The sequence below is a fragment of the Vombatus ursinus genome, unplaced genomic scaffold, assembly GCF_900497805.2.
Source record: "Vombatus ursinus unplaced genomic scaffold, bare-nosed wombat genome assembly UNPS02010788.1, whole genome shotgun sequence".
NCBI lineage: Eukaryota > Metazoa > Chordata > Mammalia > Diprotodontia > Vombatidae > Vombatus > Vombatus ursinus.
The window spans coordinates 5,251,818-5,266,610 of record NW_020950566.1 but is presented as its reverse complement, the minus strand read 5'-3'; the positions used below and the strand labels follow the sequence as shown (position 1 = coordinate 5,266,610).

Genomic DNA, 14,793 nt, shown 5'->3' with positions numbered 1-14,793 from the left:
GTTGATTTTAAGAGAGATTTCTTCATATTTTCATGCTTTAGTTATACTTAATTTAAAAAATAATGTTTCATGGGAAATCTTTGGTATATAAAGAACTTTACTGAAGTCCTATATAAGTTGCATTTTAATGCTATAAGTTGCCTTAATGCAAACTAAACCCTAAATGATTTAGATGTTCAGAGCTTATAATAATGAACTCAGTGCTCAAAAGTGCGTAGTTTCTTCCATCTACAAAATCTTCACCATGACCAAGGTCATATAATGTATTAGGATTTAGTGGTTATCTAATGAAGTAAAAGTTGAAGACCTAGAAAACTCTAAGCTCAACCTCAGGAGTTGAAAAGCTTTAATGGCCAAACAAAGAAATTTTGCCCTAAAACTGTGGAAAGGATTCTTTTTTAGCACAATAGAATGATTAATTTTTTTGTTCATTTTCCAAGTAATATGGCAAAAATTCCATTTACATAGGTCCAGAGATAGGTAGCTTTTTTTGTGAGCTAAGCAAATGTCTTTGGGTTAGAGCAGGCCTGAGGCCTGCAGGGCACCAAAGGATTTAGGATAGTCCATGAAAAATGTAGAGGATGTAAAAGAAAGTAAAGGCTTAAGGAATGCTTTGTCCATGCCCCACTTAACCTGCCTTCCACTAGTCACTATTGTGCCCGTTGTGTAATTTGGCCGGTGGATTGCCGCTGCATATTCTGTCCTGCTTGTCACGTGACACACAACCAACCATCATCAGTCTGTCTGTAGTCTGAGAGGAGCAAGAGTTGTATCTTTTCACTGTTTTTGGTCGTTACTGGCATTAAACAGGGACAAAGTGAGTACAGCCTCGCACCAACACAGCTGACACCTGCTACCTGATAAGCATCAACAACTTGAGGGCTTCCTACCCTCCCTTGCTGCATGGCTGCCCTCCATATTACATGAGTGTTTGGCGCTCTCTCATAGGTCAGACATTCAGTTCAGTATTTCTTTATATGTGAGCAGTTTCTGTGGAGATTTTTTGGTACTAACAGTAAAGTTTTTGGAGTGACTTTGTAAAATGGGTGATAAAAAGAAATGGAAGATTGAATCAGAACATAGAATATTTAATCTAGACTGGACAAATAGATACTTGTTTACTTACACAAGACACAGAATGCTGTGCCTTGTTTGCTGAGAAGTAATAGCCGTCTTGAAGGAATGCAATCTTCATCGCCATTTTGAATCAAAACATTCTGACTTAAGTAAATTGGACATCAACGAAAAACAAATTAAAGCATCCAAATTGTTGAAAAATCTCAGTGGGAAACAATGTTTTTTTCAATAAAATAAACTCAGAAAATGAGTCATCTACTAAGGTTAGTTTTCAGATTTCTAAAGAAATTGCTGCTGCTGGGAAGTCTTTTACTGAAGGTGACTTCATAAAGAAGTGTCTGCTGATTGCAATTTCTGTATTATGTCCCACTTGGCAAAATAATATTTTTAACATTAATGTGATTTCATGGTAAAAATCTTAAGTAATAAGTATAATTAATTGATATTAATTGAAATTTCCCTTTTTTAATGTAGTTTATTTGCAAAATGGTTTAATCATTAATTATACCTTTACTTGGAAAGTGAGCCACTAAAAATCTATCTGTGACCTGAAGAAGTTTAGCCTATTTTAGTTTTGGCCCCTACCTACTGCTAAGTTGTACAGGTCTGGGTTAGAGGCTTACTGACGAGCTTTGAGGTAGAGAAAGGAAAGAAAAAAAAAACATAGGGAGAATGAGAAAAATCAGGAGAGAAAAAATAAAATATTGCATTGAGCAAGGAGCAACTGAGTACTTTCTTACCAATAAGTATGAGAGGTTACCTTTTATAACCATGCAAATTATATTGTGTTGGGATTCTTTCTCCCCTCACCCCCAACTCTCTTGTTAATTGAAATTTAACAATTAAGTACCTCATATGTATTAGGAGCTAGTTATACAGATACTAAAATTAAATAGCCCCTGGCTTCAAGGAACTTATATTTGTTGGAAGAGTAAGAGAGATACAACATGCACACAGATAAAATAAATGCAAACTAATTTGAGAAAGGAGACATCATCACAATTTGGGAGAACAGGAAAAGTTTTGTGGAGGTACTGATAGAGATGAAAAGGGAGTGAATGGATGGGAGAAGGGAGAAGCAGTCGGTAGAAAGATACAGAAGTGGAATATGGGATGATGAGTTTGTGGAATAGCTGATCAGCTTGGCTAGAATCTAGAGTTTTTAAAGAAGATTAATAATAATAATGTTGTTAATATAAAATTAATCTTATAAAGTGGTTAGAATCAGATTGTGGAAGGCCTGCAGATCCTTCAAACAAAGAAAATGAAGGAGAGAATCATAGGATCTCAAAGTTGGAAAGGAGACTAACCTCTGACTCTACATCATATTCAATAACTGGACATGTAGACTCTACTTAAAGACTTACAATGAGGTAAAAATACCTCCTGAGATAAGAAGGAAGGAAAGAAGAAAGGAAGGAAGGAAGGAAGGAAGGGAGAGAAGGACGGGTTTGTTAAATGCTTACGAAGTGCCAAACACTGTGCTGAGTTGTGGGGATACAAGTTCAAAAATGAAGAGAGACAATACCTGCTGCCAATGGACCCATGTTCTAATAGGGAAAGACAACACAAATAGGAAAATTGGGACGGGGAGGGGTCTCTTAATCTGGGAAGTTAGAAGAATACAAGAACAGTAAGTATTGTCAAAGAGGAGTTGATCAAAATACCCTTGTCTAAAGCCATTAGAGTATTGATTTGTTAATAATTCCCAGAGTAAGAAGTCAAAAGAGAAGGGTGGAGATAACTCATCCAGTAAAAGTAGATAACTTACTAGAATATTAAATATAGTCTGGGGATGACTAGATATTGTGCACTGTGTCAATTCATATTCATTCACCAATCAAGGCAGCTCAGACCCCAGGGTGGGAATTCCAAAGATGAGTAAATGAAACCCCCTATGGCATGGTCTTTGGAGGTTTAGTAGTCCTAAGAATGTAACACCAGAGCAGATAGCAAGAACACAAACTGGTTCTGGCCATTCCTCCTCCAGTGTTGCTATTGTGAAGTTGATTTTATGGAACCAAGTATAAAACTTTACATTTATCTCTTTTAACTTTCATCTTGTTCAGACCAAAAACTTCAAAAGACATGAACAAACAGTTCTCAAAAAGAGAACTGCAAGCTATTACCAACCATATGAAAGAATCGGTCAAATCACTAATGATAAGAAAAATCCAAACTTCTTTGAGGCAATGTGTCAACCTCAACAAATTGACAATGATTACAAAAGACAGGAGTAGTTGGCGTTAGAGGAGTTGTGGAAAGAAAAGTACACTAATGCATTGTCAGTGAACATATGAGTTGGCCCAACCATTCTAGAAAGGAATTTGGGTTAGAAAGCGATTATAATGTCCATACCCTTGGACCCAGAGATTTTACTGCCAGGCATATCTCAAGGAGATCATCAACAAAAAGAAAGGATCCATATATACCAAAACATTTATAGCAGTATTTTTTTTGGCAGCAGAGAAATGAAAACAAAGTAAATGCCCACAAATTAGGGGATAGCTAAACATATAATGGTACATGAGTATAATGGAATATTACTGTGCTGTAAGAAATTATGTAGGTGATAAATACAGAGAAGCATGGAAAGATCTTCATGAACTGATACGAAGTGAAGTAAGCAAAGTCAAGAAGTACACTCACACAAACACACATACATACACACATATATATATATACACATATACATACACACACATATGTATTCACATAGAACTACAAAAAATTAAATGCAAAGAACAACAACAGAACAATTAATATGGAATATTGCAAAATTATTGTTAAATGCTTGACCCCAAGGAAAATATATGAGAAGACACCTCTTCCTTGTTCTTTTTTAAGGGTTGGTCTCCATATATGTGGAATATTGCATATAATGTCAGACTTTTTTAGCTGTGTTGATTGGTTTTGCTAAATATTTTTTTCTCTTCCAATTTTTTTTAAAAACTATTTTAAGAAATAGCTCTCTAGTAGTGGAAAGAGATACAGGGAGAAATCTAAGCAATGTAAAAACAAAAGATTTGAGTAAAACCTAGTTTAAAAAAACTTATCTTACCCAGTTCATTTCATCTTTCTCCTTCTAGCCTGGTAATATTTTTCTCTGTGTTAGCTATCTCTCACATTTGAAAATTTGTCATGTATGCTCTCTGTGGCATTAGCCAAAGAATTAATATACATATTAGATATTTTCTAAACTTATAATTTAGGTAGTACAAGATATCCCCATTTTACAGATGAGAAAAATGGGCCTCGATGAAGCGCCCACTTGTAAGAAGTGGTAGATTCAAAACTTAAATACAGCCCTCCTGATTATGACCCTAACATTCTCCTCACCCCTCATGTACTAAAGATGGACTGAATATTTCCATTTGTACTCTTTCGAAGCATCAGGTGCACGTAAGTCTCTTGACTGCCTTGTGATTCTATTTTCACTAATTCATGGTGCCCCAATCCCTGGAAGGACCACTAGAAAACCAAACATGGGGAGCTTAATAAGGAAGGCGCTATTAAGTTAATTTGGGATCTAGTAGAAGAGATAGAATTCCTCTGGTGCCGTAAAAGGGTCAACCACTGTGGGGGGGGGGGGGGGCCGGGAGGAGGGAGGGAGAAAAATAGCTGCAAAATATTTACCTAGAGGAAATTTCTTCTAATCTCTTCATTTTATTAGGCCTGGGGGACGGGGAGGATGTCAAGGTCATGGAATATAATGTAATGCCAGAATATAATCTAAACCAAAAAAATGTGATTAGGCCTTCAGTTCCTTGGAGCAATGAAAGCATTTGTGAGGGCTCATTAGATCAGTAATCCCCTACTTATCCAAGGGTTAGAATTCCTATAAATTCATCCTTTTGGTACGTTCCTTTTTAAAATATTTTTAAACAGGGGGCAGGTAGGGGGCACAGTAGTTAGAGCTCTGGCCGTGGAGTCAGGAGGACCTGAGTTCAAATGCGGCCTCTGACACTTGACATTTACTAGCTGTGTGACCCTGGGCAAGTCACTTAACCCCAACTGCCTTGCCAAAAGAAATAAATAAGTATATAAATATATAAAAATTTTAAATAGGTCTTGAACCCAGAAATTAATTGAAAGTTAGGGACGAAGACCCTCCAAATGCCCCAGAATGGCTTCCACAAAGCCTGTACTGTTACTCCACAGGTTGGGAAGTCATGTTTTCTGAACCAAAAATCAGAACATGGACACTTTGATAAAATAAATTCCTTTCGTAAAGCTGCATTAAAAGTCTTCAAATGAGGGCTGCTCTAGAAGAGGATTCTAATGAAAGAAGTTAAGCCAGTCCCTGGCTTTTCTAGCACAAAGCTTGTTTAACTTCACGTTATACACAATTCCAAATTGTTAGATTTCCTTTGGTAATCTTTGGTGCTGCCCAAGCCCAGGCTATGGGGCCATCACCGGTCATCTTGACTTAGGTCTTGCCGCTGGACTCTGAAAGAGTGAAGCTGACAGCGTTGCCTCAAACCCAGTTCACTCACAAGTCAAGACATCACCCTGATGATATCATTGGTTCTCTTCAAGAATGAAGGAAGAGGGGACTGCTAGGTGGTGCAGTGGATTGAGCACCGGCCCTGAAGTCAGGAGGACCTGAGTTCAAATCCAGCCTCAGACACATAACACTCACTAGCTGGGTGACTGTGGTCAAGTCACTTAACCCCAATTGCCTCCCCGCAAAAAAGAAAGAAAATCTAAGAATGAAGGAAGAGGGGCAGCTAGGTGGTGCAGTGGATAGAGCACCAACCCTAAAGTCAGGAGGACCTGAGTTCAAATCCAGCCTCAGACCAAACACTTCACACTTACTAGCTGTGTGACCCTGGGCAAGTCACTTAACCCCAATTGCCTTAAAAAAAAAAAAAAGAAGGAAGAACAACGTCCCAGACTGTGGACATAACATGTTAGATATGCTTTGGAAAACTCAATAGGAGTCAGGAAGACCTGAGTCCAAATCCAGCTTCAGACACTTGTTGGCTATGTAACCCTGAGCAAGTCACTTAACCTTTGTTTGCCTCAATTTCCTTAGCTATAAAATGGAAATAACAGCATCTACCTCCCAGAGTTGTTACAGGAATCACATGAGATATTATTTTTAAAGTGTTTGAGAGTGCCTGGCACATAGTTTTGATGCATAAAAAGTTAAGAAATGTCACTATTTATTACTTCTCCTTGAGCATTTACAAATCCATTTTGAGGCACATCAAAGGTGTAGTTATGGAAAGTACTTTTAGAAACAGAAAATGAAATTGAAGAATGGGCAGGTGGTCACTGGTGCCAATACATTATATTCTGGAATTATTAGTATCTGTAGTGTCTATATATATAGTATCTATAGTATCTATATATAATTCATAGCATTGTGTTGCCTAAAGATCAAGTGTGAAAAATGACAGACTCATAATATTTAATATGTGCATTACATGTTACAGCCTCATAGGGTAATTGTGTTGTTGTTGTTGTTCCATTGTTTTCAATTGTGTCTGACTCTTTGTGACCCCCTTTGGGGTTTTCTTGGCAAAGAGACTAGAGTAGTTGGCCAGTTCCTTCTACAGCTCATTTTACAGATGAGGAAACTGAGGCAAACTGGATTAAGTGACTTGCCCAGGGTCACACAGCTACTAAGTGTCTGAAGCCAGATTTGAACTCACAAGTAAGTCTTCCTGATTCCAGGCCTTGCGCTTTATGCACTGTGCCACCTAGCTGCCCTTAGGATAATTACCTTATTTTAATTAAGAAAGGTGAATTTGACAGGTAAAATGCAACACATCCACAAATGCTTTTTTTGAGCAGGTCAGCCAGTACACCTTTGCTATGTGCAGTTACAGAGAAAAGAAGTCTGAACCACAGGAGTTAATGCAGCTTGAAGGATATACTGTGGACTACACAGATCCACACTCAGGTAATTTATTCCATTTATATTTTTTTCACCAGCATATGTATCTAAGTGTGTAATTTCCTTCATTCTATGCATTATTCAATGTTTGTTTAAGCCTCAGTTGTCCTTTATTTTCCCAAATGTGACTGCACTAGGTATCTGCACTAGGTATCTTTTTTTATGACAGCTGTTTCATTTGAACTTTAAGAAGAACATGTTAGCCTCTTAAGAGTGTCCTGATTTCTTGACTGACTAACAAAAAAGAGATTTTCTGGAAAATAAGCAACAGACACTTTCTCTCTAAAATCCAAAAAACTCTAAAGTAGCATAGGGTAGGGGGAAAAACTCCCAGAAATAAACTTAATGACAAGAACTGTCCTCCTTAGCCTCTTTCTAGATTCAATCAGAGAACCTGAGAACAAAGCCCAGTTCTGCCTACGCACTGGGAGCTCTTGCTAATCAGCCTGGTTTGCTCCTGTGTAAAACAAAGAGATTGGCCTCAGTAACTTCTAAGGTCTCTTTCAGCCTCAAATCTTATCATCCTTCCACCAGTAAGAATTAGAGCACAACTATGTGAAATTTTAAGTATCCAAAACATGCTTATTGAATTAACAACTAATAAAAGTCAGTTACTGTGGTTGAGCAGTGCTTATTAACAGTACTGGTGTTTTTGATCAATGGAAAGAAAGACCATAAGAAGGAGGTCTTTTCTCTTCTAAAAAGACCATAAATGGTTCTTTTTGGTCTCATTAGAAGTTAATGTCAAACATTAAAAACAAACAAACAAAAGCCAGAAGTCTGTGTGTTAGTTAACTGAATTAATGCGACATGTTCAGTTCTTAATCTTCCCTACCAGTTTTGATTTCCCTGGGCTGACCAAGAAAGAGCCCAATAATAAAAAGATACTTTCTCTTCAGAAATTCAGTCATGTGTTTCACCTGCAAATAGAATGGCAAGTGTTCCAAAGAGTGAGACTCTCTTCTCTAATAAGAACTATTTCAAGAAACTTATGAGACATATTTCAGTAGGGGAATAAATGTGTGGCTTTCAAGTGGTCACTGCCCATAGGGAGTCAGTTTCTTCGAGTTGTTATATTTTTTTAAGTGATGTGATAAATGAAAATTTTCTTTGATTTCCTTTCATACCTTTCTATAGCTCTTACCTATAACCATTATAAGTGCTAAGCTACTAATATAGCTCTCAATCAGTAATCAGTAATTTTTCTATTAGGGAGTTTAATAAAGGGGATAAAAATTTTTTAATTTTGTACATTTCTCAAAGTAGGAGTTTTATTTTAATAATGTTTATACCTATTTCTTCAGGACTTCAGGGTGGCCAGATGTTCTTTAATGCTGTTAAAGAAGGAGATACTGTAATATTTGCCAGCGACGATGATCAAGATAGGATACTATGGGTCCAGGCTATGTATAGGGCAACAGGTCAGTCATATAAACCTATTCCTGCAACTCAAACCCAGAAGCTGAATCCTAAAGGAGGAACTGTCCATGCAGATGCTGCTCAGCTTTGTAAGTTATTTTTTAAAAATAATTTGATTATCAATTAATAAGCTTAATATGATATAAAATTATCTAATGTAAATTTGTACAGTTTTATAGTTTATATAGTTTTGCAGTTAAACTGATTCCTAATTAAATAAAAATAGTTCATTTTAATACACATGCAACCAATTATCTAATTTTTTTACATAAATCTTAGACTAATGATTCCCAACCTTGGTTCAGCAACACACCAGGGTATCTCCCATAATTTCAAGGGTGTGTCACAAAATTCTTCAGAAATTATCAAGGCAAAATTCATTGTAATTCTCCATAATTTCAAAGATAAATTGATGCCAGAGAGGAATTTTTAATAGTATGGAAAAGTGACACAAAACCAAATAGTGATTGGATACCTCATACCAAAAATTTAGGAGTCATTACTTTGAACTATTAAGTAGATGGGCTTTAAAATAGAAAGATTTCTTTCTCTCCTAAGGTGTTTTAGCAGTATTATGTTATTAATTATGTTATCATACCAGTTATTTAAAAAATGTTTCATGAGCCCTAAGTCATTGCATTAATACCAATTCTTTAATCCTTTGTTATTAGTCATTTTTGTTTTACTGTATGTTTCTATACATCATCAAGAACTGTGTACTTAGATTTTACATATTACCATAATTAGTAATAAAAAGCATAAATGCCAATTAATAGGACCATTTTCAAGCAAAACTTAAATTTTTATAAGCAAAATCTCATTATTTTCAGTCATGTTGTTGGTCTTCTTGAATGTTTTCAAAGACTTGATGTGTTTTCCTAGAATATGTGTGATTGTTCATCCTGCCTTTAGCCTGTGGTTTCTCCCCTCCCCTTATATGTTTTCTCTCATCTTCATGTACTCTTAGACATTCTTTACCCAGGTGGGTATATCTTTTGCCCATTTTGTTCCCTTTCCCTCCTTCTGATTGATAAAGTAACTTCTCTCTCTTCTCCTAAGACCCCATTCTTTAGAATCTTTTTTTTTTTGAGGAAGCTTTAAACCAAGTCAATTTAAACAAATTATATTTGAAGAACATCTAGCACTCAGAATGTGCTAATATGGCAACTAAGAAATTCATCAGCAAAGGTCAGACACAAAGTGATTAAGTTTTTTATGAAAAGGTGGCTTGTAAATTGTCAGTGTCCACCCTCATGAAATAATAGGTAGCTGAAGGTGAAGTATAAGCAACAAACAATAATAGAAAAACCACATTTATTTAGGGTTGAATGGATTATAAAGTATTTTCCCAACAACAACCCTATGAGATAGATAGCGCAGAAAATTATTATCCCCATTTTGCAAATGAATAGACTGAGGTTCAGAGAGGCTAAGTGAATTCCTCATTAAGTCAGCAAAGTAGTAGAAGGACCAGAATTTGAACCAAAGCCGACTTACTCCAAGTTCAGTATGCGTTCTATTATACCACACTGCCTTCATGTATCAAAAGCATGCTAAGAACAGTGCAAATATTCCTACTCTTAAAATTAACATCAGCAACCTCAATTAAAGTCCTATCTTGAAGTTTCATTATCGTTAAAGTTTGAACCTGGATTGTCCCAAAATATAATTTGCGTAAACATATGCATAGATCTATATAATAGCTAATATTTATTTAATACTAAATATCTACCAGGCACTGTGCTAAGCACTTTACAAATATTATCTCATCTGATCCTCACAACAACTCTGGGAGGTAGACGTTATTATTATCCCCATGTACATTTGGGGTTAAGTGACTTGCCCAAGGTCACACAGCTAATAAGTATCTGTGGTCAAATTTGAACTCAGGTCTTCCAGATTCTAGGCCTGGCACTGTTACACCTAGCTGCCTACGGACTCATATTGATGAATTTGAAGATTTGCTGAAGTGTGAAACAATAATACTCCTAAAAGAAAAGTTGAGGGATGTGAGCAGGGTGTCTTTTTACTTTGTGAAATTTATTACTTTCTGCAGAAAATCAGTTGCATCAGCCTAAGGATTTGTAACATCCACCATGTTTGCACACTTCTACGTCTTTACCCACTGTTTTCCTTGGGCTATCCTAAAGCATTTAACAATAATAAGACATTCTTCTTAGAATTATATTCCTCATCATTTCTTCCCACTCTGTCTTTTACTTTATGCTTTTCCCTCTTTTTTTAATGTTTCCATTCTATTTCTGTCTTCCCTATTTTACATTTGATATTAAAGGTGTCCGTACTGGAATATTACACTATGCCTTGAGTTCTTCAGAGAAAAACATACCATGTTAGAAAATTAATGAGTAAACAATATATGTTAAATTTATTCAGTAACTGAGTGCTATGCCCTACACAAAGCTAAACATAGATTTTGGTCGCTGTTTGACATATTCCTAAAGAAAAAAGAATACATATGAGAAAGAGTAGGAATACACTGATGTTGGGTCACAAAGAGAAGATATATGCATATGTGATTATTCATCTGAGTTACCACGAGGCAGCAGAAGGCCAATGGACAAGTAGCTGGTAGTTATGAACAGCAAAACATTAATAACAAGGAATTATGAAGCAGAAATGGACTAGGTTGGGGGAGCCAAGAGGTGTAATAGCAGAAAGAAATATCCTTTCCTCCCCAAACCACCTCCCAATACCTCCAGAGAGATCTAAAAAATGTGCCAGATCAAATCCTGAATAGGAAATCCAAGAAAAATTCAGTGAGTCATTTTTTTTTCCTGGTCTGTGTCATCACAGGGGAAAAGTGAGGTCTGTAGAAACTAGGGAAAGGGAATTAGTCAAGAACCATCTCCAGAGAGAAGCTGTGCACCGGAGCAAAAAGAGGGTCCAGATCTAACAAAGAGGGCGCCAACCTTGTCAAGGTGCAGGAATAGATGCAAACTGGCAGTGATATGGTTCCCTAGTCCATTCCAGGTTACAGATTCAAGGTGGTTTGCTCCTGGGATGGTGTTCCAGTGTAAGGAGAAGTTGGCAGCTATAGGCTGTGTACCAAACAACAGGCATGTTCAAAAGAAGGAAGCAGCTGTGGGGTTTTGACTCCAGGAATGGATGAAAAAAATATACAAGATAAATCAAAAATAACTGACCTGAAAAATACATCAAGGAGAGAAAATTTAAGAAACATTAGACTACCTGAAAGCCATTAAAAAAAAAAAAGAAAAAGCTCCTAGACATCTTATTTCAAGAACCCTTAAAAGAAAACTTCTCAAATCTCTTAAAACCATAGGGAAAAGTGGAAGTAGAAAGAAATATTCACAAACAGAATCACCATTCACCTCCTAAGAGAAATGCCAAAATGAAAACTCCCAGGAACATTATAGACTAAATCCAGAGCTTCCAAAGGTCAAAGAAAAAAATACTGGAAGCAACCAGACAAAAAAAAATTCAAGTACCAAGGAGCCATATGCAGAATCACACATGATTTAGCAGCCATTAATATAAAGAAGCAGAGAGCTTGGGATATTATATTCTACTACAGAGAGTGTGTATATATATACATACATATAAATATAAATATATAAATATATAAATATATATATATATATATATAAAACAAAACTGAATATAATCCTAAAGAGGAAAGCATGGGTCTTTAATGAAATAGAGGTCTTCTAAGCATTCCTGATGAAAAGACCAAAACTGAAAAACTTTGATGTGCAAACACAAGAGTCATAAGAAACACAAATAAGTAAACATGAGTAAGTAATCATAATAGAGAAAACAAGGATAAACTGTTTGCATTCTAATTTAGGGAGATAATAACATGTGTCCCCTCAGAAACATATCATAATCAGAGGGTCACTGAGGGAGTCTAATTAAAGAGCAAGCCTAGGAGCAGTTGTACTGTTTTGATTATTTAAAAAGAAGGATGAAAAGAGAAGGGAAAAGGAATACACTAGGAGGGGGTTGGGAAAAAGCCAAGAAAAAATATCTAGCATAAGTGGGGTGCACAAATAGAAGTCTATACATACAAGGAGGAAGGGGTGGGGAGGAACAGTTGATACTTGAACATAACTGTCACTTGGATTGGACACAGTAGGGAAAATACACAATTGGGTAGAAAAATTCCAAAAAAATTTTTGAAAAAATATTCAACAGGGAAGTAGTGAAAGAAGAGAAGAATAAGGAAGGTATATTAAAGGTGAAATTAATCCTAAACAAAATAAACTATTAAGTCTGTCAAAAAATATTTATAGCAGCTCTTTTTGCAGTGGCAAAGATTTGAAAACCAAGGGGGTTCCTGACAATTGGGAAATGACTGAACAAGTTGTAGGATATAAATGTGATAGAATACTATTGTATTATAAGAAATAATGAAGGGCATGGTTTTAGAAAAAAAAAACCTGGGAAGACTTGTATGAATTAGTGCAGAATGAGGTGAGCAGGACTAGAAGAACAGTTTTTATAGTGATAGCAATGTAAGAAAGATAAATAACTTTGAAATCTAAGGAACTCTGAGTAGGAAAACACCCAACGATGATTCCAGAACACTCCTCATTAAACATGATAACCTACCTCGCTATAGGGAGGTGATGTACTCATTACTGATTTAGACATTTTTTTTTACATGACCAGTACAAGAATTTGTGTGTGTGTGTGTGTGTGTGTGTGTGTGTGTGTGTGTGTAAAATAGCTATAGTGTTTTTCTTTCTTTCTCATTTGGAAAAGGGAAAGTTTGTTTTTTGTTGATTGGAAAAAAATAAAATTAATTTTTAAACACAAACTCTTCTTTGCCAAAAGTAAGAGAAAGCTGATCAACAATCCACAAATTCTGTAGATATCCATGTGATGGAGGAGAACTTATTAAAGTGCCCTCATTGTGTTGGATGGACTCCATGGATAGGTTTTAAACTACATTATTGAAGGTAATATTTCTATCAATAAAATAAAAAAATGTTTGAGTAATCACCTCAAAAATAAAGTTCTCTAATTTCTTCTTAAGCTTTTGTGTCTTTAAACCCCTTCAAATAATTTGTTTTATGAGTCCTAAGTAATTGATAATTAGAATATGACTCACTGGTCCCCGTTTATCAGGAGAAGTGGGAACCTCTAGATTCCCACTAGATTCAGATTGGAACATAGAATTCTGTGTAAACCACAGAAGTAGTTATTGGCAACATAATTGCTAGCATTTATATAGCACTTTAAAGTTTCAAATCATTTTACAAATATCTGATTTGATCCTCACAACAGCCATAGGAGATAGATGCTATTATTGTCCCCATTTTACAGATGAGGAAACTGAAGCAGAGAGAAGTTAAGTGACTTGCCTAGGGTTCCACAGGCAGTAAATGTAAAGGCAGGATTTGAACTCAGTTCTGATTGACTCCAAGTCTAGTGTGCCGTTTAGCTGCCTCTAACCTGATAACCTCAAGCACAAAAAATGACATTGAAGAAATTACCATTATCAAACAAAGTCAACAAGATCAGAATTAATCAAGAATTAGGCAATTAGGCAAATAAAAGCAATTAGATGGGTAGATGTAGACATATAGTTATATATAATATATGTATCTATGTATGTTGAAGGGCTAATTAATAGAGCAACTAAATAGTAAAAATTAAAAAAAAGGATGATAGGAAATCATTGGAATGATAGGAAAATATATGAAAAAGAAGTTACAGGACTTTGCCCATTATAATAGTTGAAATTTGAGGAGAGCAGACCAGTGAGTCTCATATTGTGGGGGACTGTGGTATGAAAATTCCCTCCCCTGATGTAGATCAGCAAGTCATTCTTAACTTAGTCTTCAACAGCTGCCTGGGAGTACTGAGAAATTAAGCAACCTCCTCATTGTCATAGAGATAGTATGTGTCAAAAGTAGGTTTTTGAACCCAGATCTCCATAGCTCAAAATCTGGTCTTCCATACTACGCTGCCTCTCATTTGAAATAATAGTGAGTGGTCTTACCCATGGTCCTTTAAATGCTTATAGCAAGACAATTCAACTCTTCCTGTCACCTGCTTTACGAGAAGTCTGCTACATCCTTGCATGAACTCTGAGGCGGTGCCATGCACCCTGTTGGTGCTCAGTAAATCTTAGCAGATGATGAACTCCTAACAGGAAGTCATCAACTGACATCAGAAATGTCTCAGTCCTCATTTTGCAAAGCAACCCATGTAATACCCATGAGGTAGGTAGCATATCTGTTGGTAGGGGAAAAGAGTGAAATATTGGAAATGGTACAGAAAAGTGTACCATCAGTGGTCATTTCTACCTATCAGAGGTATCAAAAGCCAGTCAGAACCAGTCAGAATTCAGCTCCTATCTTGATAGTGTTGGGAACCCAGGGGTCACCTCGTCTATAGCCACT

General features: G+C 36.1%; 1 protein-coding gene across 6 annotated transcripts in view; it reads left to right on the top strand.

Moving 5' to 3' along the window:
* The window catches only part of CADPS2 (calcium dependent secretion activator 2), a 700,135-nt gene that overhangs the window by 476,416 nt on the left and 208,926 nt on the right, over nt 1-14,793 (top strand). For all 6 annotated transcript variants that reach the window (XM_027855139.1, XM_027855140.1, XM_027855138.1 and 3 more), the window contains 2 exons: nt 6,880-6,988; nt 8,287-8,490. In XM_027855139.1, coding sequence (XP_027710940.1) covers nt 6,880-6,988; nt 8,287-8,490 — 313 coding nt within the window. The remainder of the gene's footprint in view (nt 1-6,879; nt 6,989-8,286; nt 8,491-14,793) is intronic.